Here is a 27432-nt window from a genome sequence, read left to right on the forward strand (position 1 = left end):
TACCGTAACAAAAGCCTGCATAGAAATCTATGCACTATTATCTAGGGTAATAGAGTCAATGTTGCAAGCATTTATTTGTTAATTTCCCGCATCGCAATGACAGTTTTACGTAACGTTTATGTCAACTGGGATTTGACTAGCCGAAATAAACAGGGATGGGTATTGCACGTAATGCCGTGCCAAAATTTTATAGGGTACGATGTGTACCATCCACAGTCAAACAAAATATACAATATGTATAGATTACTAGCTGCCCCCGCGAACTTCGTTTCTCCTTAATGAGATTTACTGTGCCTACCTGTTTAGTACATACCAATGGAACATTTTCCTATGCTATCCCAGAGACTGTTCGGTTTTCCGCAATGACATTTTTTAGGTTGCTCTGTGAATTTTCTCTGTATAAACCTCAGAGTTCACAACATAAGTTTTTAAAAATGAAATAAAAAATAGGGGTTGATTGTAAAGGGTTGAAAATTCAGGGTTATAATATGTATTTACTAATGCTGTATCATTAAAAAGTTAAACAATTTTTTTTAATCTAAAATTTGAAAAAAAAAAATAGGGGTGGATTACCCTAACATTTAGGGGGATGAAAAATAGATGTTGTCCGATTCTCAGACCCACCCAATATGCACACAAAATTTTATGAGAATCGGCAAAGCTGTTTCGGAGGAGTTTAACCACAAACACCGCGAAACGATAATTTTATATATAAGATATCACACAATAAACACAATTGGACACTTTATTTTAAACCGCCCAACTATTTGATATATGTATGTGTTACAATAGCTTATGTCTAGCGATCTTTCAAAACGTAAACTATGAATCCAGTTATAATATGTTGGGTCATACGTACTGAGTGGTTCAGAACTTGGCGAAGTCCAATTTGCGTCTTCTGAACGTCATACCGAAGCGAGCGAGTTAGAACTAATCCAAGTTCCCTGTCGCCTACAATTCTGTCCTACGTGACTTCAATTCCTACCAAACATATCCCGATTTACATTGTCATTATTTGTATGTTGGGATTAGTTGACCAATCCTTATATGGAAATTGTATTCGTGTTTACAACAAACTCCCAAGCGAAATTAGAGAATTATCACTGAATAAATTCAACTCTCGTTACACGTAAATCAATACAGCTTTTCATAAATTAAACGAATATTTAAATGATCCTAATATTTGAAATTGATTAGCTCCAGTTTAAACAATTTTATGACTAAAAACTAAGTGATTCAAAAGAGTGGCGGAGAGTTTCTTGCCAGTTCTTTTTATTCGCTTGGCGCCCTTTAGTTGCGAACTGATAATAAATTTAAATTTAGAATTAATTTAAAATTTTTTCTATTAACGTTAATATGTGTACTTGCTTGGAGGAAGTGTAAAAAGAGTATAATAAATTAGTAATGGTAAATTTCCGAGGTTCTAGCGCATGCTATCGCTAAATACGGCTTATGTACACAGGTTAAAACTACTTTTGCGTCTCCAATATCATTTGTGCTAGCTTTAATATTAATTATACCCTGATTATCCAAATATTAACGAAGCCTTTTCTCTGAATTCTAACTAATCTGTATTTAGTATGCTATATACATTTCTATATATTCAAACGAAATTCGACAGCATTTCTATGGGAGCTGTACGAGCTTACAAAGAGACGCCCGTAAACATTAAAACATATTTATGGGCGTTCAACTTCATTTAAAACTGGAAGCGTTCAAGGTTATTAAAGCAAGACAATGTTTTGCATCAATATTGATTTTGATGTTTCTATATCTAACGAACAAATAAACAAAATATCTTTATTCATCTAGCTAAACAAGTACACTTATAAACGTCAAAAATATTAATTAATTGTAAATTTATATTTACTACCAGTTCGCATGTCAAGAGCGTAGATCGGGCAAGAAGAACTGGGAAGAAACTTTCCGCCACTCTTTTCAATCGCCAAGTTTTTAATACTAATTGTTTTACTAATTTAAGTATTCGTCACATTTATAAAAAGCTTTATTAATTAATTTCAATCAAGCGTTATTGGCTTGTTAGCTGAAGCTTCAATGCTTTTTAATTATTTACAATTATTGTATTTTAAATATAAAATTGTACCGTGTACCTCAATCAAATATAATTGATTTTAGTATGTATTTCTTGCAATAGACTAGGTTAATTTGGAATGTTATTGTCTATAAAATAATGATCAAAAAAGATACCAAGTATATGAAACAGATGCGAAAATATGGCTACCCGAAACCCCAACGGGACTTCACACAGTATCTTGATGACGTTTTCGTAATATTTTCTAAACAAGTGAACTTTGTGTCACAAGTTTGTGAGCTCGCATAAAACGTGGTGAATTAGTGTTTGTACTTTAGACGGTTGACGAAGGCGGATTGAATTATGGACCCTTTCAACATATTGCTCATAAGCTCGTATATTATTTACGTCGCGTGAGGATTTTACCTTTTAAAATTCTTTTGCATACGCCATTATCTCTTGACTCCTGACTGGCGGGTTTAGGCGTATTAAAATATTCATATTTTGAACACATGGGGCAGCTAAAATTATCTTTTGTTCTACCGGACTTCTCGATTATCTGTTATATTACCATAAATAGTATGCAATTTAATAACTATATGTAATGCATTGAGTGAACGACTTCTTTAAGAATGCTTTACTATTTTTATCCTTCGTTTGAATGTCTGATAGACTTATTTCAACAGCTACATAATGCCAAAGCAACCGCTTAATGAAAGCAATGATTAATTACCGCAGTATTTAAAAAAAAAAATATTAATAAAGAAAAAAAATATATATATATAGGTACATTAAATGCTTCTAATTTTACATTTACTGCCAGTTCTCAAATCAAGGGCGTAGAACGGAAGAGAAGAACTGGCAATAAACTCTCCGACACTCTTTATTAATAAAGTACAACGGTGAATTAATTTAATTGTATAAATTTATTTCACAAGAACAGGCTTTCTTTGTATAAATAATTCAATTAATATCTTATATAAAGAAAATCACAACTTGTTTAAGCATTAAAGAGAATTACGATAAGAAGGAAAGCAATAAGCAAAGAGCTTAGGGTTTAAAAGCAACTTTGTGTTGAAACTGAAATTCTGCATTTGAAAACTTTAACGTACATTTTAATTTCAAAGTAATTTTTCTTTTCTCGGACAGTGTATTTCCTCGAGTCGCTAACACAATTTTTTCTCTTTAAATTATACTGTAAGTGTTAGTTACTGAAATGAGAAAATATTTCTACCAGCAGTTTTTGTCACTGGCAAATTCTCAAAAGCAGACATCGTAGACCGTAGCTCATCTCGTTTAGACTACTAGTCTTAACGAAAATCTTGTTAAAATTATTAAGTAGGTAATGTCGCAAAAATCACAAAACCTTTTCGAATAATCACACCTTTGCTGAATCTTCAACTTTAAATGGTTAAGGGGATTTAGTAAATGTCATTGTTAAAAATAAATAAGCAAATTATTTTTTTTAATTTAATTAAGAAATTATTATGAATATATTTTATTACGTAAACCGAAATATTAAACAATCCTTGTCTCTAATTGTCATTCATTTACTCGCCAAATCTATCTATATCCCAAATAAATCTACTAAGCCTCATTTATATATACCGAAGTATTAAAAATGGAACCGCAAGTGTAAAATTAACACGCCGTTATTAAATAACAAACTGCATTTCGCCATGTTAAAGTATAAAAGGTATAATACTGCTATGTAAATCCTACGATTACACAAGGACCACACCCCGGTGCTAACAAGCACGATTTTTTGTAAAGTACACAACGAGGTCGCCGGACAAATGATCCGTCAGCGAGATTTACGACATGTCGGAAACTTTGGCGACACGACACCACGACCGAATTTATCTAGTGCACTACAAAAAATTGCTTTAAAATGTTTGAATTTTAGCCGTTTTAGACAAGCAATACATACGTGTAACGTGAACATATTGTTATTTATCAGTTATAGTACAATAGTTAGATAATATTTGTCATGTTAATTTGGTATATGAATGCTTCAAATTAATTCCACCAAATTAATGGATGAAAATAAAACATGCAATACTTTATTTCAGAGTTCCTGTAAGTTTCTTCTGCTTTTACACAATACATTTAAAGATCAAGGTTAAGTCTGCTTTCAAATCTCGATTAAGGTCTCGTCCAGATACATTCATTCTGTTCTTTTGCTTGGCCGAACTTTCCTGTAAATAATTTTATATAGCCTTCTCATCACCGGTTATGTGTGCCTTACTTCTGAGGACCTCGTAAAGTGTGTCTGGTGTTCTGGGCTAGTCGTTATTCCTGTCTATTCTGTTGATCCTCATCTCATTCTCTAGTTAAACTTTAACTCCCCAGTACCAGCTTTTTCTACTTTACCGTATTGAATACGAAGACCGATTTGAATCGTCGAAGATCAGTCACTTTCCGAGCGACTTGTTCCCTCTTGTTGTTGTGTTATTATAATATATTCCCAATTTTATTATATTTATACTATTTTTCATCTAGAGTAGTAAAAATATATGTTGGCTACTGAGAAAAAATATATGCAGGATATGGATAATAGGTCCGTATTTTTGTGATAGTATAGTACACATACACATGTGGTGTTATTTTCATTATCCAAATAATAACATAAAACAAATCTAAACTTAAGTTTTTGCCTTAATTAAAAACATACAACTTTATTCTATAAGCAATGACCTCAACAGTCGTATATTTGAAATAAATAGAACGGAAAACAATATTATATATTACAATACAAAAATAACGCGGCATTTTCTGCGCTAATTTTTGCTGCGGAAATGCTGTTACTATATAGGTCAAGCTTTTTGTTTTCTTTATTTGCGGAATGTAACATGTTTAATCTAATTTCCGAGGGAGTGTGTATTAACAATAGCAGTGAGTATAAAACAATTAAAATTATTTTTTATACATTATGGAAAATAATGCGACCATGAATCAGTGGCCCAAATTCATTGTTGGCAAAAAAATTTAGTTTTTTGTTGGTTCGTTTTTCTTACAAGAACAAAAGTTATTTCATTGCAATCATTGTAGTTAAATAGCTAAATTTATTACTGACTTCTGATTATGCAATAATAATATACTACGTACCTGGGCCACGTGTTACGCCATGACAGCTAACGCCTGCTTCAACTAATTATAATGGGTAAAACCCAGGGTAAACGGCGTGATGGTCGAAGGAAGAAGTCATGGCTTCGCAACGTTAGGGAGTGGACGAGGATTGCAAATGCGGAAGAGTTGCTACATCTGGCGCAGGTCGAGACGCGTTTCAGGAAACTGACGGCCAACCTCTAGTAATGGAGAGGCACTTGAAGAAGAAGAAGAAAACTACAATAAGCAAAATGATCAATATGTTCATACTTCCAAAGAAGCTGCTAAAGTTGTCGGAAAGGCACAACGTGGTCATCATTCGGCGTCATTAATAGTTCATTAGACGCGTTAAGAAGCGTGTGACTCCTTGTTTCAAAACTACATTTTTGTATAGGAGTGAAATCTCCAAGATACAATCCTGGATTATGTTGCGAAACCTTTCAGAAATACACTTTTTTAAAATACATCGAGGACACTCTAGCAGGATTCACCACCTGGTCACAAGGCACAAACTACTCAAGCCTAGCTTGAAACCAACGTTCCGGACATTATAAGAACTGCAGACTGGCCCTAATCTAGCCCAGACCTCAACCCATTAGACATTAAGGTCAATTTTAGACGACATGGCCTGTCCAAAATGACACGGCGACATTGAATCTCATACAAAATCTCTGAAGCATGCAGTGGCGAAATTTTCCTTGGAGACAGTGCGTAAATTCATTGATTCGTGGCCAAATAGGTTAAAGGTATGAATAAAAGAATATATTTTTTGCATTAAATTCATACCTAATTTATTGATATTATATTACTTAATTTAAACCAGTTTATGTTGTTCATATTTCTACGTGATATATCTTAAAGTTAATATTATGATATAACTCATAATGTTTCAAGACAATATTCCAAGTCTTGTAGTCCTCTCTATACTCCCATTATTTTTAATTTTCAGGCTTAAAGGCTAATATTTTAAGTATTATACCAGATATAATGTACAAAAAATGGTACTAGTCTATATTAATATCCACTTTCAACCAACGTCATATGTTTAATTACCAATGATTCGGTGGACAGTTTTATATCCTAATTGTAATAATTATAATTTTATCATACAATATTAAAGCAATATGTATATAATTGGATTCACGCAATATTAAAAAAAGAATCTGAAGCGATATTAAAACAGTTAATATACCTCCAGGGTGTCGTGAATAGTGTCGTAAAAGAGAAAACCAACGGATATTTAGAACCCAATATCCGTGGTCCAAGTAAACATTTGCTTTTAGTACTAGCATATATGAGAGAGTATTTGGAAAAAAGTAATATTTGTATATGTACTTAAGCGATACTTCGAAGACATTTTTACATTACATTTTAGAGTCAAAATTCTAAAATGTTATGAGAAAGATACTTACTAGCATCTAAGTCTTTTTTAAACTTGTTTATACTTTTTTAATTTGAAAATTTAATTTTTAATTTATCGTCTTTGTAGTTAAATTATTGTTTAACATTTAATAACATACCATAAAATAAAACATGAAGTATTAAACTTCAATCGCACACGTAGATGATATATCACAAATCATGTCTACCTAAAATCAGAACGGATTACGTTCGCACAAAGATGACTTATTTTGCAGCAAGTCTTTCTAATAGTTTGCCTCCTCAGAAACGGCAAATAGTAGTGGATCCGAATACACTTTCGAAGGGTTTTGGTTTATGGACTGTGATGCAGTAGAAGCGTACAATGGTGGCATGTGAAGTATATGTTACTTTTGTTTTAAATATTTTTAATGTATGTATTAAAAAAAAAATATCAAGAATAAACTTCATACTAAATGTTTCATATTGCGTTGATAGATCCAAATTTTCCAGTGCAAGATCCCAGAATCTGGGATTACAATTGCACATATACAAATTTGATGTTGAATATGTCCGTTAGATATAATAGGACACCTGGAGTCTGTTTCACAATTTCCGGATAAGTTCCAAATAAGCTTATTGGTAGCACAAACGCTATTGTTGCGTTTCACGACTGTCAGATAGCGCTATTCGTCATGAAACGCGAAGTTTCTTATTCGAAACTTTTATCTTTCAAATAAAGTATATTGTGTTGCATAGCTATTTGGTATCCATACATTGTGAAACAGACTCTTAGTATTAAAATGTGGCTAGGGTAAGTTCTAACGTTGAGGTACTAACAATTATGTAGGCATGGGAATTATTATGTTTATAGGAGTTTTAGTATTCTTATTCATACATCATTTAGGGCCAGTTTCACAATGTATGGATAAAGTGCCAAATAGCTTTGCAACACATAAATTATTCGAAAGATAAAAGTTCCAAATATGATACTTCGAATTTCATGACGTATAGCGCTATCTGACAGTCGTGAAACGCAAAAATACTATTTATCCTACGAATAAGTAACAAATAGCTTATTTGGAACTTATCCGGACATTGTGAAACAGGCCCTTACACTCAATAATTAATTAATTAATTTTGCAACAAGTTATTTGCCTCTTATCAATTGATTACGCTGTAATAAAAAAAAGCCAGTACAGACGTTTGGGACCCATTACGAACTATCTATTATACGTGTTGATCAATAAAAATTATTTTATATTAAGTGAGTATATCGCGAAAACCTAAGATATCCCGATGTAACAAAGATGTCGAGTCCTATTGTTCCCATAATGTGCTCTTTGTTTCACCGCAACACGACGAAATGAGATTCATGCTTGCCTCCGGCTATTCATGTGTTAAGTGCCCTTTAGACGTCTGATACGAAATACATGTGATGCAGGTTTTTACAACTCTCCATAGAGTCTTTTGAATATTTGGTGGCCTTTCGGGAAACTAGGAAATTTAAGGGCTCTTTTTAATGGTTTGGTAAAAGAAGTTTGATGTGATTTTTTTGCTGTGTGAAAATTCGAGAAGGTTTTCGACTCTGAAAGAATATTTTTATCAGATAATTTTTCTTTATTTACAGAATATAGCAATACATACAATACGACAAGAGCCGGTTTCTTGCATCAGCTATCTATGGAGCGTTACGGTTTCAATTAGTTTGTGACGTTATACGTGCTATTTTAATGGTTTCATGGTTATAATGTTGTAGTGAATATGTCACTGGCCTTTATATATAACAAGCAGACTCACCCAAGCGTTGCTGTGGCTAAGGTTTTTGTTATATTACATAGTAAGCAATTAAAAATATTGCGGATATAAATTGAGATGTAAGCGGTGTGCAAATTTGGTTGATATCGGTACGATAGTGGACTCCTAATCCATCGCGGGCAAACAACGTGACACGTGATTTATATATATTAAGATTTAATTAATTAAATATGTTCAACGTCCTGGTAGACAGAAAAACTTTGTCTAGTTTGCCAAAACACCAATTTTAGTTGTACTTCAGATTATTACATACAATATATAAATAAATCAAGTCAAATTCGCATTTTCCAACGCTAAAGCTCTCATTACATATTAATATTAAAGGCGAACTTTCATACGTCTTAAATTAGTATCGTACATTCGAATTTCAAAAACTGCTTTCTACGTAACTTCAAATAAAGAAAATTTAATTCAGCGGGTTAATGGCCGTGTAACAGACTCGGGCTTCAAAGTACACGTCAAAAGGGTAAATAATTTCATTCCGAACTGAAACCTCTCTAATTATGAAGAGCAAGTGCAACCTTTGAGTGGTAATTTAGGTAATATTCAGCCGTAATGCTGAAGCCTAAGGTATATTTTTGTTTGGCGTATTGTAAGAGGAGATAATTTTGTCATGCCTGGCGTAGTTGAGCTTTGTTGCAATACGCAACGATGGTTTTAAATTACAGTTCATCTTCTACAGTTACGCGTTTAAATTGAATTATCAATTTCATTATTGGAACATAATCTGATAACTTATCCCAATATAAGCCCGGGCTGTTCTTTTCACATATCGATAAAAAGTTATTTGATCAAATATAATGTTATGTACCGAAATTATGTAGGGAAATATTCCTTACATAATTGAGTAACACAAATGTTCTTGGACTTATGTAGTAATCAAGAGCACTATAAACCTAGGACGTCATTTAATAATAGCCTCAACATGCAACTATGCTTACTCTAAAACTAATTTGAACCTTTATACAAAACTTAATCTTGAATTTATACAATTGCGCAATGACTTTGAATGCGAACTTTCATTGTCCATACTTCCATCTGTGGTGGTAGTGAGTTCAATACGGTTATGTGGAAATCGAGATAAATATATATGACAAATGTCTAAGATATAAGTTCCAACAAATAAGTTTCGGTTTTATATGTTACAATGGTTTTCAGGGACAATCATTTATATCTTATGTACAAAATCATTTTGTCATTTAGACATTATACCTTATATTATATTATACCTTGGGGATGAATTTAAAGTGGGTGTCCATGAGTTGCGATGACTACTCTCTTCGAGTGTCTCGTACGTTCATTTGCATCCAATAATAAAAAAAACAAATATTATATCAAATCAAATATCATTTATTAATATAGGTAACATAATGTACACTTATGAACGTCAAAAAAAGAAATATACAATAAACGATTCTAATTTACATTTACCACCAGTTCGCAAATCAAGGGCGTAGAACGGAAGAGAAGAACTGGCAATAAACTCTCCGCCACTCTTTTTAATCGCCAAGTTTTTTTATAGGATCGTTATACATAAATAAATGTTCCTAAAATAGAATGGGATAGTTTAATTATAATTGTTGAAACCATAGCGCCTGTTTGTCGCCGAAAATTTCCATCGCATCATAAATCATGACGACAGACCATTAATCCGGATCGTTTTATACAAAAAATTTTAAAGGTAGAATTTTCAAGCAAATATTTGCTAGTTTATTATAACATTTTAAATAAGAGTATATTTATTTTATCGTTACAGCTGAATACATAGAGCTGTCATCTTCTTATTTTGGAAATAATTTTACGACTTGCATCACTTTAATTAAAGTATTCTATTGTCTCTGACAGTTTTGTTGAAAACGACAACAGACTATTGCATTAATAAACCCTATTTCGATGTATTTTTTTAATACAGGCTAATAAAATCTACCAAGAAGCCAAAGTTATGACGATTAAACAACTATGTATATTTATAGCATCTGTATCTTATAACTCTCTCAATAGTAGCTTATCATTTAAAAATATCAAACTCACAACTACACACAATACTCGATTCAAGTGATTTTTCTTATCTTGCCGAAGCTACGTACAAATTATACGAAGAAGTCTTTTAAGTATGTGGGTGTGCAATTATTAAATCAATTACCGTCGAAAATTAAAGTTACATAATATCAGAGTGACTAACTAGTGGACTCAAATTGGGACGGCTAATGGCGATGTGCATCTCGCTAGTCATTTTCTCATGAAAATAAAACAAATACATTTTGCAGGGAGAAATTAAGTTATTTAAACATTAAAATGAATAATGCGGTTAGTATTTATCAGCCTATATTGTATTCCCCGTGAAATTTATTAGGACATGCTCCACTCCGTTGATACTACTTAGGGCATAAGGACTCACTTTTTAGTTTCTGCTTCTCAAGGAAACTACTGACCAATATATACCACCTCAGATATAAAAATAATAATCTTTATTTATTTTCTCACAAAACTTCATACATGATAAGTTACAACTATTTATTAATGTATGTAAATAATTGTCATTCTTCTTTTGAGGGATAGTTATTGTTTATATGACACTGATGCCTGCTAAAGGTTTAGCACCTGTGTTACTGGTCATCAGATATTTCGAGTAGATAGAAAATTAAACCGTTGACTCCGTCTTTGGAAATGTATTGTATGCACTATACAGTTGTTATATATTGTGAATTTATTTCATTACTTCTATATAAATTTTGAACTTCTGAATGACACTTGAAACATCCAGTTATGTGAATATAATAAAACCCCGTTGAAGATAAAACTGTTAAAGATCAAATGCTTGTTTGAATTCATCTTCCGTAAAATACATTTTTATAACATATGAATAGCGATGTTGTTTTTCAAATATGAATGTGATACAAGGGTATTGAATAAGAAAGGCATGACTTGAGACATCCTAATGATGCGCCCTTTGAGTGTTGGTCCATGAAAATTGACGACAAATGGATCAAGTTATAGGCTGTTTCTCGGTTCCTATTTTTTATACAACTGGGTAGGGCAGGTGGTTTATCTGATGTACAAATCCATATGCCTCACAAGTACGTTTATTTTTCTTTCTCGGAATTGGTACGCTCTTTTATTGAAGTACCCTAAGTTGTATCAGTTCCTGCCTTAAAAAATGTTTAGTGTGGAACGACGAACGTCGAGATGATACTGGTCCACCTGATGATTTGACTCAGCTCTAGGTAATCCAAACAATATTATATAGCAAGCACCGTATAATTACACAAAATGCTTCGGAGAATATTTTACCGGAAACGTAAAACTCGCTACATTTCTACGTACAACGAATTTATTACGTGGAGAGAAGAGAAAAAATCAAATATTTTTATTAAATTGCTTAATTTTTTCGCAACTGTATTAAAAATAGTTGTTCAGTACACGTGCGGAGCCGTCATTGCAACTTGTTCCGACTGTCAACATCTTCGTTCTATTTCGTCGGAACTCTTTGTAATGACAGGTTTTCCGCACTTGTAATGAAATATACTATGTGTCTGTGTTGTACTTATAATTATATAGCATGACTTCAGGAAATATCATCTGAAATTCACTGTACTTTACCATATCCATACTAATATATATACTAGGAACTGGTATCTAAATGTAGCTATATTTTTCCATAGTGCAGGGTTTTGAGAATTCCGCCCATCTCTTATGGCTTAAAGCGCCACTCTTGTCGTTTACCGCGTGGGAATGATCAGGTTGGATCCTTCGGGTCACATCAGTGTCACTTCAGGGATCCTAGTAATGGGGACGTTCTTAATATTATGATTGTTTTATTTATTTATTATTAAAGCTTTATTAATCCACAAATTTTTTGGTTAACATTACTTAATATTATTATAAGTTTTGAACATAAATTAAGTTATTTTTTTTTAGTAGTCTAGTTTTTGCATGGCCCGTTTTAGGATAAAAGCATCCTCCATATTATTGTTACTGTTATTAAATAATAAACGAATTTAAAAACACATATTGTTCTCTAAATAAAATTTGACAGGTTTTTTCAGATGATCTGATTCAGATTCACATGTTTGCAAGCAAAACTATGCTGGCCTGAATACTTTGTTTGTTTATAAGACACTAATTAATAAATTTATAACAATAATGTTCCTTCTGTTGTTATGTGTGTCCCTAGTTGTACTAAGAACTTATAATTCTATGATGTTAAATTCACTTTAGTATAAGTTACTTAGTATTTAGGTATAATCTAGACTTGTAATAAATAAACAATCGTAGTATCAACCTGCTAGACTTTTGTCATGTAATGTCACTTATAAGTTTTATTCAGTTGGTTTTTAAACCTCCGGCGGCAATCAAAAGTATTCTCGCTAGGATATTTCATTCAACAAATTTAATGTATTATGGGCCTAATGTATTTTTGACTCCACACACTACCCCTGTATATAATTAAGTTGTTATAAGTATGATTAAATTTACATTTGAAGATTCAATTGCGTAGCATTCTTTGCAATAAATTTATATTTTTTTTTACAAAATACTAAATACTCTAATTTAATAGTTTAACACTTAATGGTGCTATTGATATCATAAAAGTAAAGACTAGTTCTCGGATTTACGCCAGTTTTAAGTCCGGGTGAGAAAGAATTTTCAAAAATATTTGTATTCAGTTTTGTTTCTTGAAATATAACCTTTATCAGCTATTCGTATTAACCTGAGAAGGAAAGTAATTATATCAAACAAAACAAAAAGAACCATCTTAAAATAACAAATCTTATTTATAATGGAAGCTTTCTTTTTTCTGGAGGAAAAATAATTATTAGCGCGTTTTGATTTGACGAAGTCGAGTCGAGAATTGTTTACACTCATTAGAAGTGAAAATTTCGTACATTTTCCTTATTTGTATAAAAATATAACGATCGTTAATGGTCTTATTATGTTTACAGATTGATATTTATAATTAAATTCGAGTTAGAAAAATTTTGTCATTCTTATTCATTCATGTTATTTAATAATAACGAATGAAATGAAAATGAAATGTGAAAAAAATTGTAAATGTATCGTGGCTTTAGTGCAAACTGCTTATTTGGGTATTTATTTTCTTGATATCCTATTTTTACAGTAATTTAATACTAATATAATAGAAAACTAATCTAAAAACATAAAACCTAAACTATTTTATACCTTATTATAATTTTAAATTTAATTACTAATTTAACCTAATAATATAATTAAATTAAAAATATTGCAAAACTTGTGAATTTAGCCTGTCTAACTAAATACATCTGTCTCACAAGCAATGATATTTATGGTGCGTAAGACACGCGTAAATGGTGTTTTTCAAAGTTCGTACGCGTCCGAGGCACTGCCAGCGATTGCGATCGCTTACCACACCGAGTGTTGTTACTTGGCACACGAAATTTTAAATGTGCGTACAAAATATAAATTTACATGAGATAAGATAGCGAGCAGTATTAGCCTAGTGGCTTATACATCCGACTCTCAACCCATAAGTCTTAAGTGTGACGGCTGTGCACTGTTAACTCCCCTACGGTGTAGGAAATGTATTAAGACATGCCGCTTTTCTTACGATATCTATACATGGTATAAAATCGCTTTATCAATCTTAATTTTATACTTGGAAAATTGGAATGATAATGGGACTAATAAAAGTAGACTAAATCTCCTACTAATATTTTTATTGAATTCTGTGTCTTAGAGAGTACGACATACATAATACTTATCAATTATTGATATTATATACACATATTAAAATAGCGTGGAGCACTGGCACAAATGAATAATAGTCTATACACTACACGGTCAGCTGCTGCGAACTATGTGCGCCGCCATATTAGCCTTGGCTGCTATGACGAGCGCCTTTCACTTTATCCCTTCTCCGCGGCCGACCGTCACGCGACATGCGCCACACAGATCAAAAAGTTTAAGAAAATGTAATACAAGTTTCACTTTAAAATATCAAAGAATCGGATGCAGTCTGAATCTAAGAGAATACCATAATAGTATCTTCTACATCTCGTTTGTTTGTCAGCTATAAAGACTATCATAATATCAAATTGTGTCAGATCATGGAATATAACTTACTTAACGAGTTTACAACTTTGTCCAATTTAGTATAAATTGTAGCAAACATCGTTGGAAGACAATTTCGGACCCTTTCGCGTCGCGTGCCCAATTTTAATGAGAAAATGAATGTTGAAATTTATGTCAAAAGTTAAGCGTCCGGCTTATAAGGGCACGCGTTTGTTTTCCTTACAATCTTGGGCTTACGTTGAACAAAATACAAACAGACATGAAGTAAACACCCTAATTCCCTGTTATATTAAAAATACTGTATTACTTTGGCCGGAATCTATTTTATCTTGAAAAAATTTAATTGAAGATAATTAAATAAAAGTCCATACCGGATATAAATGTATAAAGTCAGCTTTTAATAAAACTGGCGTTTGGAGCCCAATTAAAGTAATAATGAAACTTCTATTTTATTTTGTTAGATGCTTATTGCATCATGCAGATGTTAGATTACATACGCGATGTAAATGAATCAAAATATAAACTTTTATCAAGAGAACTGGTAAATATGCAAAAATTAGTTGTAGAATCTTTGTATTACGTAGTTTAGCTTTGTCTTTCATCAAATTTACAAAGAAATTGTGGCAATTTTTCCGTCTCACGCGACTATTTTGTTTGAGAGCTGTGTATAAATCTCGAAGGCTCTTCGGCTGACTCGAAGAGTGCTCGACAAATTGCATCATGTCTGACAGAATGGCTAATGGTATGCACTTTGACAATGTACATTGGAAACCTTTAAGATATTCTGAGTTTTTGATCATCGATTGTTATTGGAAAGTGTTGATTGTATTATACAATTTAAGTTATTTTTGTATAGAAAGGATACTTTATTTTTGTATAGAAAGGAAAAAAGTATCCGATCTATAGATTCCTCCTTTAATTATGACTATATGCCTATTTTTATCGATATATGATTTAGGACGAATACGAGATCGTCGGCGAAAGCAGACGAGCTGCAGGTATACATATTATAAGACACAAGTACACGATTATTGTATTGATTTTAAACAAACTTTTCTTTAGTAAATGATAACAATAAAAGGTGGCATCTTGAATGACTCTCTAGCGATGTCTATATTTGTTATTAGGGGCATAAGAAAATGTTCTACAAAATAACTTATTTAATAATCTTTCAATAGAACAATCTAGAAATACCAAGGTATATACCTATTTACGAAAAACTATATACTCAGAAGGATATTGAACGAACACATTTTCATACTTATTACCCGAGAAAAAGTAGCTTTTCTTAAACAAACAAACTGATATATGGTAGATAATGTTTCGTATATCACTATGAGAAGATAGATATTTTTGTCGGAAATACATTGATAGTTCGATTAAGGCAAACGACGCATTGATTTCCCTGCGGTATAGCCGTTTTGCTGAACTTCGCTCTAGGCACCTGCCGATATATTACCCTACGATCTTCATAGGTTTGATCAAGGATTTTCTGTATTATTTTTGTAAAGTAAACTTCAAATAGTGCCTAGCGTATACAAGGTTTTACAAACCAATTAAGTCTACTAAGTATGTATAATGTAGTCTCACAAAACTCAAATGTTCTTGACATACGGGACAAATACTTAGCTTTAAGTCTTGAATCTGAATTTTACACAACGATCGATTGTAGCAAAAACATCAGACCTAATTTAACAAATAGTTGTCGATTACAAATGTTTTAACGTTAAAGAATAATAATTTATTTTGTGTTTTAATTGCCTTTATTGCATTAATAATAATAATGATGAATCATTTATTCAAGTAGGCAACATAATGAACACTTATGAATGTCAAAAAAAGAAATATACATTAAATACTTCTAATTTTACATTTACTGCTAGTTCTCAAATCAAGGGCGTAGAACGGAAGAAAAGAACTGGCAATAAACTCTCCGCCACTCTTTTTAATCACCAAGTTTTACTTTATAATAGATATGTCATTTTTACAGTAACTTGGTGTCAAAACGATGTGATTTGTAATTTTTATTGAAACATAATTCACCCTTAACTGTTTTTGATATGTTTGCAAATTAAACTTGCCGTATACTAACGTATGAGTAAGTGTAAGTAAGCATTGAAATTTTTAGTCTAAATAAATTAGAAAATGCATTTTAAAAGAGCCCAGGAAACACCGTTTTAATTCTGTGAACCGAAATTTTGTCTCTGTTAACACACTAAAATAAAACACAAAAAAACAAAACACTCGAAAAAATCTATGTATTATTGTTAGAAAGTGATATGGAGTTTGCAAACATTGTAACAGCTCATAAAAAACACACAACTATTTTTCTAACGATACCAAACATTTAAAATGGTAGAACTTCTGTTTATTACAATGTTCTGAAATTAAAAAAAAGTCAAATTCAATTGGCAGGAAGCTTGTTTGCAGACGGATTAATATTAAATTTAAAATCAATTATAAATACGGAAAATTCTCATTTCATTCAGTCTTTGTAATGCGGTTATATAAATTGTTTCCTTCGTCTCGCTTTTGCGATAAGCGCTTCTACGCAATATGAATTTTATGTTTTCAAGGAATTGTTGACTGTCTATTAATATAATTTAGTTTTGCTGTATTAAAATACGTTCTACGATATATATTTAATTAAGGTTAAGTGAATTCATAATAAGACTTAAAAGTTATAGACCAGTGTCGATAATTTTTGAAACCAAAAAAAATTACAGTAGGATGAAACCCATCAGAAATGCAGGGGAATATGATCAAAATGAAAGGAAAAATAAATTACGGTCGATCCGAGTTCGGGAAGTGGGAGGGGGGTGACTTTTAAGGGGGAAAAATTGTTTATCTTGATTTCCGGCGAAACTACCAGTCCTATGGAAAAAAGTTAAATGGCAAAGTTGTAGGTCATAAAAAGATCTACAACTTTGGTATTTACAATTTTTTCACATAACCTCAAAATTTAGGTGAAAAATTCAAAAAACCAAGTTTTTTGTTTTTTATTTATATCTTTTTTAAAAAGTTTTTTTTTTCTACGAAATTTGGTGAAAACTTACCTTATTATGTCCCAAATATACTTTAATTTATTTGATTAAAAATATTTATTTTTTCGCCTCATTTTAACTTAATATCAAAAAAGCACCCTAATTTTCAATCGAAAATTCTGACGTCAAAATTTCAGCTTTTTTCAAAAAGTTTAGGGGCTTTTTGTTCGTTGAAATATCTACTTTCTGATGGTATAAAAAAAAATTTACATTACTGTAGGAAATATTATTAGAAAATGCGAAAAATTGAAAATACCTCAAATTCGAAAATTTTCTATTAATTATGTACAATTTTGAGGTATTTATTAAAATTTACACTTTAATTACTCAAAAAACGTAAGATTTCATGCTTCATTGATAAACGAAAAAATTGCAAATTAAAATATACTTCTATAAGTAACAAACAAATAAGTTAATAAAGTTAATATTTAATAAGACATCTACAATATTTTGAAAAAGTTGTAGAATCTTCTGTAAATAATATTTGTAGATGCCTATTTATTGCTGTTTTAAGATAATTTATATACCTGAGTGACCTTCGGTGAATTTTAGCCCAGTGTAAGTTATTTCATTGAGAAGTGGGGATGGACCTAGGAGGGTCTGGGCCTTACTGCTACCTGCTATTTCGTAGCAGCTGTAAAAACCGTTAGCCAGTATTCGAGATACAGAGTAGTGTACAACATCGTTTTTAAAAATACATCTGCAGCCTGAGTTACTCTAAGTGATTTGTGAGAAATTTACTTTATTCAAAGAAAAATTCAAAATTCACCGAAGGTCACTCAGGTATATAAATTATCTTAAAACAGCAATAAATAGGCATCTACAAATATTATTTACAGAAGATTCTACAACTTTTTCAAAATATTGTAGATGTCTTATTAAATATTAACTTTATTAACTTATTTGTTTGTTAATTATAGAAGTATATTTTAATTTGCAATTTTTTCGTTTATCAATGAAGCATGAAATCTTACGTTTTTTGAGTAATTAAAGTGTAAATTTTAATAAATACCTCAAAATTGTACATAATTAAAAGAAAATTTTCGAGTTTGAGGTTTTTCAATTTTTTGCATTTTCTAATAATATTTCCTATAGTAATGTATATTTTTTTTTACACCATCAGAAAGTAGATATTTCAACGAACAAAAAGCCCCCAAACTTTTTGAAAAAAGCTGAAATTTTGACGTCAGAATTTTCGATTGAAAATAAGGGTGCTTTTTTGATATTAAGTTAAAATGAGGCGAAAAAATAAATATTTTTAATCAAATAAATTACAGTATATTTGGGACATAATAAGGTAAGTTTTCACCAAATTTCGTAGAAAAAAAAAACTTTTTAAAAAAGATATAAATAAAAAACCAAAAACTTGGTTTTTTGAATTTTTCACCTAAATTTTGAGGTTATGTGAAAAAATTGTAAATACCAAAGTTGTAGATCTTTTTATGACCTACAACTTTGCCATTTAACTTTTTTCCATAGGACTGGTAGTTTCGCCGAAAATCAAGATAAACAATTTTTCCCCCTTAAAAGTCACCCCCCTCCCACTTCCCGAACTCGGATCGACCGTAATTTATTTTTCCTTTCATTTTGATCATATTCCCCTGCATTTCTAATGGGTTTCATCCTACTGTAATTTTTTTTCGTTTTTTACTATTTTTGAAGGCTTCGGCACTGGTCTATTATGGAATATTGATATTTAAAGTGAATATTTGTAAAAATCTTTGAGATATTATTTTATTTTATTTCACTTTTTTCGTAGAATAACATTAACGATTAACTTAAGAAGAAAAATATTGTGGCCCGGGAGGTCTTTATCTACTAAGCAATCTATCCCGGGTAATCCTAATTAAAGAATACAGTTACAGAGAAGAGAATTGTGAAGAATTTATAATACCAAAAAAATATTATTATTATTTTCATCAAATATAAATTCCCAATATTAATCAACTTATAAACTTACCAATACAGAGAGGTTTCGTTTGTTATCATGTAAACTCTCAAGGGAAAGCCTAGGATTTCTATTGTTTGACATAAGGTGTATTAAGGCGTTAATACCAATGAATATTACGTGATGATATATGCTAAAAGGTAAGTTTTATATTACACTATCTCTTAAGTTGGGACAGACTGCTCACGGTGTGCCAATTTAATTTAAAATCGGTTAAGTAGTTTAGGAGTCCATCGCGGACAAAGATCGTGACAGGAGATTTATATATATTAAGATAATGATTTATAAAAGTCCGTTCTATACGTACCCCGTCATTTATTGAATTTTAAATCATGATTAAATGACAAACCAGATAAAATCGTCTGACCCTTATATCAAATACTAAAATTAATTTGTTGGCAGGCCAGTCATCTTCAACAAGAACTTGTATATGACTAAAATAATAACGTCATATACATTCTCAAAATTTCTCTGATACCAATATTAACCGCAATTTATTCATCTTTTTTTATCTCGCCAAATATCAGCCGAAGTATCTCAGAATTAACATACTAAATGAGGTAAAGGCATTGTACTGCCTCAAATATGCACTAGACTTAAATTTGCCAGCTCCTCCCTACACCCTACCCGAGAGCAATTACTGTCTCCCTAAGGCTTTTTTTGTTACGTCATCAAGGTTCGATATCTGTTCCCGTTAACCGGAAATTAAAAAAATTATCAAGCAAATTTTATCGTGCGTGTTATTGACAGGATATAACATTTTTAGGTAATGTATTCAGGTTAAATATTATGGAATTTGGATATAATTTGAAAGTAACCTTGTATACCATCACACAACACAGGTAAATTAGGTACCACTTAGTTAAATGTATTGAATACTTTGTTTATATGTTCCCTTTTGTTAATCATTGAACCTGTTTGTTGTAAAATGTATGATGTATTCGATGTATCTTTAGCTATATTTTTAGTATATTCGTATGTAATTATATGTAATTTATGTTAGCTGTAGGATTACGAAATAAATAAATAAACAAAGTATTGGACGTAGTAGAGCAGTAGAAGTATGTTTGAATCCAAGAGAAATTGCTCCCACAAGCACAAAGCACAAACAGAACAGGACGTGTGTATACATATATGTATATTCATAGATATATCTGAAAACTAGAATTTCATAGCATAACCGAGCTATGATTGTGTCACAGAAAATAATTACCTACCTCTCATTTTAACCTCCAGACCTGACCGTTCCGTATATATATAATAATATATTATTATATATACGCCGCGTGAAAGGGGAGAATATCGTGTCTGTCTGTACGTGGCATGTAACGTTGTATGTCGTCGTGATGTTGTTTTTTATCAAAAACATATTGAGCAGAGCACCCTATCCATCCAAAAAAAAAAATAGTCATACTATTTTTGTGGTAAGAAATATGTGATTGATGAATTAGTGAATTATTGAATTAGTGATGACCCTAGATATTCAAACTATTTTGTGTAGAATGCTTTCATATGAAGTTAAATTAATTGACTATAATTCTTAATTACCATGTCGAGTACGGTGCAAGAAATTGATGCGTATGATGATGTCACTAACGTGGAGTTTGCAACTTAACTTTGTTTATTTCATTATTAGTTAGTTTTCAGGCCACAAACAAATTTTTTTCGCAAACTGCTACGGTTTTATTTTAAGATAAATCTATCTGTGAGCAGTGTTGGCCTAGTGGCTTCAGCGTGCGACTCCCATACCTGAGATCGTTCGATCCCCGGCTGTGCACCAATGGAGTTTCTTTCTATTTGCGCATTTAACATTTGCTCGAAAGGTGAAGGAAAAAATCGTGAGGAAACCAACATGTCTTAGACCCAAAAAGTCGACGATGTCAGGCTCTGGAGGCTGATCACCTACTTGTCTGATAGATTTAAAAATGATCATGAAACTGATTCAGAAATCTGAGGCCCAGACCTACAGAGGTTGTAGCGCCACTGATTTATTTTAAATGTTTAGACAACGTTTTAAAATTTAAAATATATTTTATACATTAAATTTTGTAAAAGTATAACCTATATATTATAGTAAATATATAGTATTAAAGATATTTTTTAAATATTGTATTAAAGTTGAATAGCAATATTTCATCCGCAGACAAGTTTTGGACAACGGCACGCTGGTGTTCCTTCCTTTCCCGGCCGTTCACTACCGACAGGATGTTCACAGTGCTGTGTACCGATGCAGAGCATACAACGCCCACGGCGCTATTGTATCCCGGGATATGCGTACACAAGCAGGTTAGTTTAAGAAATATAGATTATTTCTATGTATATAAAATTCTCGTGTCACAATGTTCGTCCCCATACTCCTCCGAAATGCCTCGACCGATTCTTATGAATTTTTTATGCAAATTCAGTAAGTCTGAGAATCGGCTACCATCTGTCTTTCGAACCACTTAGTTATAAGGAGTGTCTACCCCAATTTTTTTAAATGATTTAATACAAAAATACGTACAGCCTTGATTTTCATCCCTCCACGATCAGTCACTATTTTTTATTTGTTAATTAAATCTTATGACAGGAACTGAGGTTCATATAGAAAAAAATCCTAGAACAACCCAAAAAGTTTTCATTCTGGATAACAGAGCAGTCTCTGGGGTAGCATAACAAAATGTTCCATGATGGTATGTACAAAAAAGGTAGGCTAAAATCTCATTAAGGAGAAACAAAGTTCACAGGGACAGCTAGTAAGTATACTAGACTACACTAGATATTGCTCAAAAATCTTTATATCCGTCACATAGTCACAATAGTTCAATAATTTGAGATAATGTTGTATATAAATTCAGTTCTAAATCCTTTGACTGGCTAGTAGAAAGCATAACTATGTTATATGGAAATGTCGGAGAGTGTAAATGATCGTGTCGCATAACAATGGCAGGACCGCGTTTACTCTGGCCTAGATTGTTCACGATTTATTCGACAAATTCTGAATAGCTTTTAACAGGAATACGATAGCATAGAGCGTTTGATGTACAATGCGTTGAATTTAAAGCTTTGTGCTGTGTTTATAAAATTAACAATGTAATTATATAGGTACATTAGTTTGTTGTACAAAATCAAGTTTATATTTATTTGTTATACAAACTATCTGCCTATATATATATATATATATATATTCTATTAACACATATAAATTGGTTTACCATCTGTTCATAAATATTTTTTATGTAAGAAAATCAAGAAAATTTAAAACATTTGAATACTATTAAAAAAAATTCATGAATATGTCTTTAAAAAATATCACATTCATTTTAATAAAAACACATTTAAAAAATTCGCAACTATCGTTTTTTTTTCAGCTGAATGTACCAAATGATTATACTAAATATATATTACACGGGTAAAGCCACATAATTAAGTTGAAATTTAGTAACAAAAGCTCAATCAAATGGGCTTTAATTGATGTGGTAATTCTGTTTAAAGTACATCATTAATAGCAAAAAGGTGCAGTGCTAATTATTGCACTAAAGAATTGTTTCATACGCATAACAATATAATACAAAAGGATAAAAACAATAAAAATAGTACATGACTAATACATGTTTCGTGATCGTTGTTATTTCTAAAAAAACAAAGAGATGGTTAGTCTTCTGTATCATTTAATAATAATGACTTTATGAGTCTGCATGCCCGTTTTCTCACGATGTTTTCCATCACTGTACGTGTTAAATACGCACTGCCGGATTCTATTTACAATTATCGAAGGTATTTTTTACGAGTAGAAGAAGAAAATTATGCCTTTTAAGTAAATACACATAATATAATTCCAGAAGCTAAAGCACAGGTCATTGGTTTTGACCGTCTGCTAGCGTGAATTTTCTATTAAACTTTTACCTAAATTATATCAGCACCCCACTTATGATAATTAAAATGTACAACGTAATAAAATTACAGATCAATAAATTAATATATATCAATCAATCAATATAGTCAATGCATATTTCTGAATACCATCTTTGGGCTATTTTAAAGGTCTGTTTACCGAAGCCTTTTATGGCGCATTGGTTGATTAAACCACCACTTATTGCAGTTAATTACATTTCGCTTCATTGGATAATACCCTCTTGGGAGTTTTTTTCAGTGTTTTATTGCTTTACTTCCCTGTCTATTGAATCGTATAAATTCACTGGAGTTTTTATTCGAAATTCGAACATCAATTCTTGGAAATATTTTTGTTGTATTGGAAATAATAAACTCGAATCATCATCAGTCGAAATACATCTTTCGAATTTATTTCCTTTACTTCTAGTTTTCTAAGCATTATTTTCAAAATAGACTTATATGAAGGGACGAAGTTAGAGTCAGAACACAATTAAAATGAAACGCAGATGACGTAACCATTGATAGCATTGTATTGAATTTCTTTAAACTAATTGATTTCGAACCGTTTCTCTACAATTGAATAACAAAACAACGAGCTATTTTGATTTCGAGTGACCCGGCCCGGATATGACGTCAACGATCCTTGTTCTATTCCCATCCGAACTCGATTCTCAGTACTTCGTGTGACGTATTGATAGTGATTGAGTAGAAACTGTACTTCATCACTTTGGCCCAATATATATTTATTAGTTTGATCTAGGCATAAAGTCAAATAAATAGGATTACATACACAATACTTTATTTTGAAGAGTTGGAGTTTTCTTTGTATTTACGGTGAAGGAAAAGTTTACATGGAAATGAAGAAGGATTTGACATATGGGAATCATAGACCGCGCTAAGAATATGATTTAGACTCAACACTTAGCGCTAAGTATGGCTCTCGTATGTCAAAAATGTATTGGTTCCGTGCTTCAACATTAGCACCAGAGTCTTGATTTTAAGTGTGAAGCGTGAATTCAGAATCTCTTAGGCCCATATTATTGACCGTTCTTCTTATTTTAGTACCTCCCTATTACTGGCTGTCAGTCTCTTAAACTGGGTCTTATTCTATGCCAGATGCAGCAACTCTTCCGCATATGCAATACCCGTCGATTCCCTAGCCATGATTTCTTCTTTCCACCAAAACGCCGTTTCCTTCAGAAAGTTAAACAAATTTAAATCTAGTTTTAAAACATTTGACGTGACGTTAAATTTGGCGCCAAATGGAGGCTAATGATTACAAATTCGGATTCAGTTTGGCATTGTAGTTACGAACCTATAATCATCTAGATCTAAAAGTACGTATACCACTGGATAGCCAAAGGAACAGAATAATTATTACAATAAGCGAGAACAGTGATGCATCACGGCCTGTGGAGGGGGAAACGCTGCCATTTTGAGATTTTTTAGCTTTGTATTGAAATTTGCAATTTGTAACTCGGAGAAGCTACGTTGTTCGTTCAAGTTTTACTCATCAAATGTCGTTGTCTGGAAAAAATCGCTCGAAAGCGATAAGGCCGCCAGTTGCCTTTTCTTAGTTGTAGTAGTTGTTTTTTAATTATGTTCAATTTTTATATTGTAATGTAACGCAGCGTTAATAAATAAATATTATAGCCTGATGTATATTTTAATTAACGTAAAGCGTGTCCGAAGTACGTTTCCTTTTCTTAACCATCATAAGCAATTCTGTTTGTTCTTCTGCATTCTTTTCAGCACGGTTGTAATTCGTATGCGGTCTGTCCAAGATATTTCAATCATACATCGATAAAACCCACATCTCGAACGCTACCAGTTTTGCACACTGTCTCTGTCCGCGACCAAGATTCTACGCCGTAGAGCAGCTTACAAAAGACGTCCGACAAATATCGCACAATGCATCTAAGCTGTTTAGGCGCTTGACACAAAGTGCTTTTTTTAGTTTGGAAAAGGCATTTCGCGCTTGTTCAAATCTGCAGTTCTCGATGCTTTGGTTGATGCTTTTTATCAAACATTGTGCTTAGATATAATATTGAACTCGTGGTTGTATGGTGGTAGGGAATGACTTGGATCCTTAAAAATGTATATGTGATGTGTCGCATAAATACCACAGTTAATTGTATGTACAATGACATTAATAATATTTAAATTGTATACTAATCAAATAAAACTTTGTATTATTTATTCATCTAATAGTCGTGTACATTTATCGTTGTCCCAAATGAATTGTACTAATGGACATTGATAACGAATTATGTATGTGTAATTATATTGTATTATATTGCTTTAAGTTCAATAAAATTTGATTAAAGTGTCATTTTATTAATTTATTTATATTTTTTTTATTTTCACCACAACATAAGGACAAACACATTATATAAATTAACATAACATACAAAAACATAAAAAGCGGTGCCGTCCCGTAACATGTGGACACTACCATCGTCCATATTATATATATAGTCCGTATTTTCTTAGAGTTAATGAGATGCAAAAAAAATCGAGTTAAAAAGAGGTGATAGATTCTACAGAATACATCAGATCTACATAAAAAATCCTGCATCAAATAAAAAAAAACATTGGTGCTACAACCTTTTGAAGTCTGAGACTCAGATTTCTCTATGTATAGCCAAGTAGGTTATCAGCCTTTTGGGTCTGTCTGTCTGTTACCTCACTATGCTTTTCTTCACCGGGCAAGTCTTTAATATGTATATAAAGAGAAAGTATCAGTTATGAGTCGCACGGTTAAACAACTAGATTCTTTTTCCAAATCCTGTGACAAAGGAAACTAGTCACACTTGTGAAATTAGATAACAAAAACATTGGAATTTATGTTTATATTTAAAGTCAGTTATTTCATCCTAATGATGTACTTAGGATGAAATAACAAAATAGATATTAGTAGAACTTTATATTATATTCTTATGAACTTCATATTGATGGTATACGATTATATTTGTATACATTAGTCATCCGTGGGGTAAACCGATGAAGGTATAAATTGCATATCCATTATATATTGTTGGCGACTCATATATAGAAATATAAATATATTATAAGTTAGGTTTGAAAATTGTAACTCTATAGATAGAAATTATGTGCGAGTGTTAAGAGTTATAAGTTAGACAAAATATGTATACAGATTTAAGTGAGAAATATGGTTCATTTATGAATGTAAATATATTAAATAAATAAATAGAATACTTCGCCGAATAAAAGGGTCACAGCTCTCGACGCGGTATACCGGCGCAAATGTATATAAGCGTAGCTCTCGTCGCGGTATACTCGTGGAGTACTTAAGCTCGGCGCGGGCGAGTCTCGAGGCAGTCGCGGTTCAGACTTGACACGGTGCAGACGGGCAGTCTCGGTTCAGACGTGACACGGTGCAGACGCGCGTAGAGACTCGACTCTTTCCTTTATTCCGTGACAACGAGCTGTGATCCACGAATAATCGGCGAAGCAAGAAACAAGAACAAGCCGCAGTTTCATTTCAAGACAACACCTACAATTACGCACTAGCAGGGGTGCGTGGGTCGAGGCGGTACCAGCGTTACGACGAGCCGTCTTGACAAACGAGTACGAAGTCAAACCCCACCGGTATACAAAGCCGCACCGAGGTTACTTAGGTTACCGCACGGGTGTTATCAAACGAACACGATTAAACGTACTATACCGTGCGGGCCTGAGTATATCTGCGAGTGTCGACGGTGGTTATTGGCTAACGCAATCAACAGTGGTCCTTCGAGCCGGATCCTGCAACAATAGTGGAGTGAATCAAGAAGTGAACATTGCGAGAAGAAAATGCCAATCACAAGATCACAGAATGGGATGCAGCGAGGGGAATCGACGTTGACTGTTACCTCCGCCACTAGGTCCAAAGTTCGGACCACAGGCGAAGAGAAAACGATCGAGCAGTCCACGTCGACGAGCGCAGCCAGCCACTCAGAGCAAGCATTGACTCTGACACCAGCGGGTTATACCCGGCGGGCCGCATCGAGAACCGTATCAAAAGCCAGCTCAAGAAGACTAGCCGAGGCCAGAGAAGAGTTGGCTCGCTGCGAACTGCGGGAAGCGCAGGCAGCAGCACGCCTGGCCAGATTACGATTAGAAGCAGAAACGGAAGAGGAAGACTCCGTTATAGAAGACGTCAACGATGACCATGAAGAAAAGGTAGCCAACTGGAT

At 32.4% G+C, this 27432-nt stretch overlaps 1 protein-coding gene across 1 annotated transcript in view; it reads left to right on the top strand.

The window, feature by feature from the left end:
* Positions 1-27432, top strand: part of LOC110993660 (Down syndrome cell adhesion molecule-like protein Dscam2) — a 116169-nt gene that overhangs the window by 9084 nt on the left and 79653 nt on the right. Inside the window, 1 exon segment of the mRNA XM_045632545.1 lies at positions 21504-21646. Within this exon segment, the coding sequence (XP_045488501.1) occupies positions 21504-21646 (143 nt within the window).

The sequence above is a fragment of the Pieris rapae genome, chromosome 20, assembly GCF_905147795.1.
Source record: "Pieris rapae chromosome 20, ilPieRapa1.1, whole genome shotgun sequence".
NCBI lineage: Eukaryota > Metazoa > Arthropoda > Insecta > Lepidoptera > Pieridae > Pieris > Pieris rapae.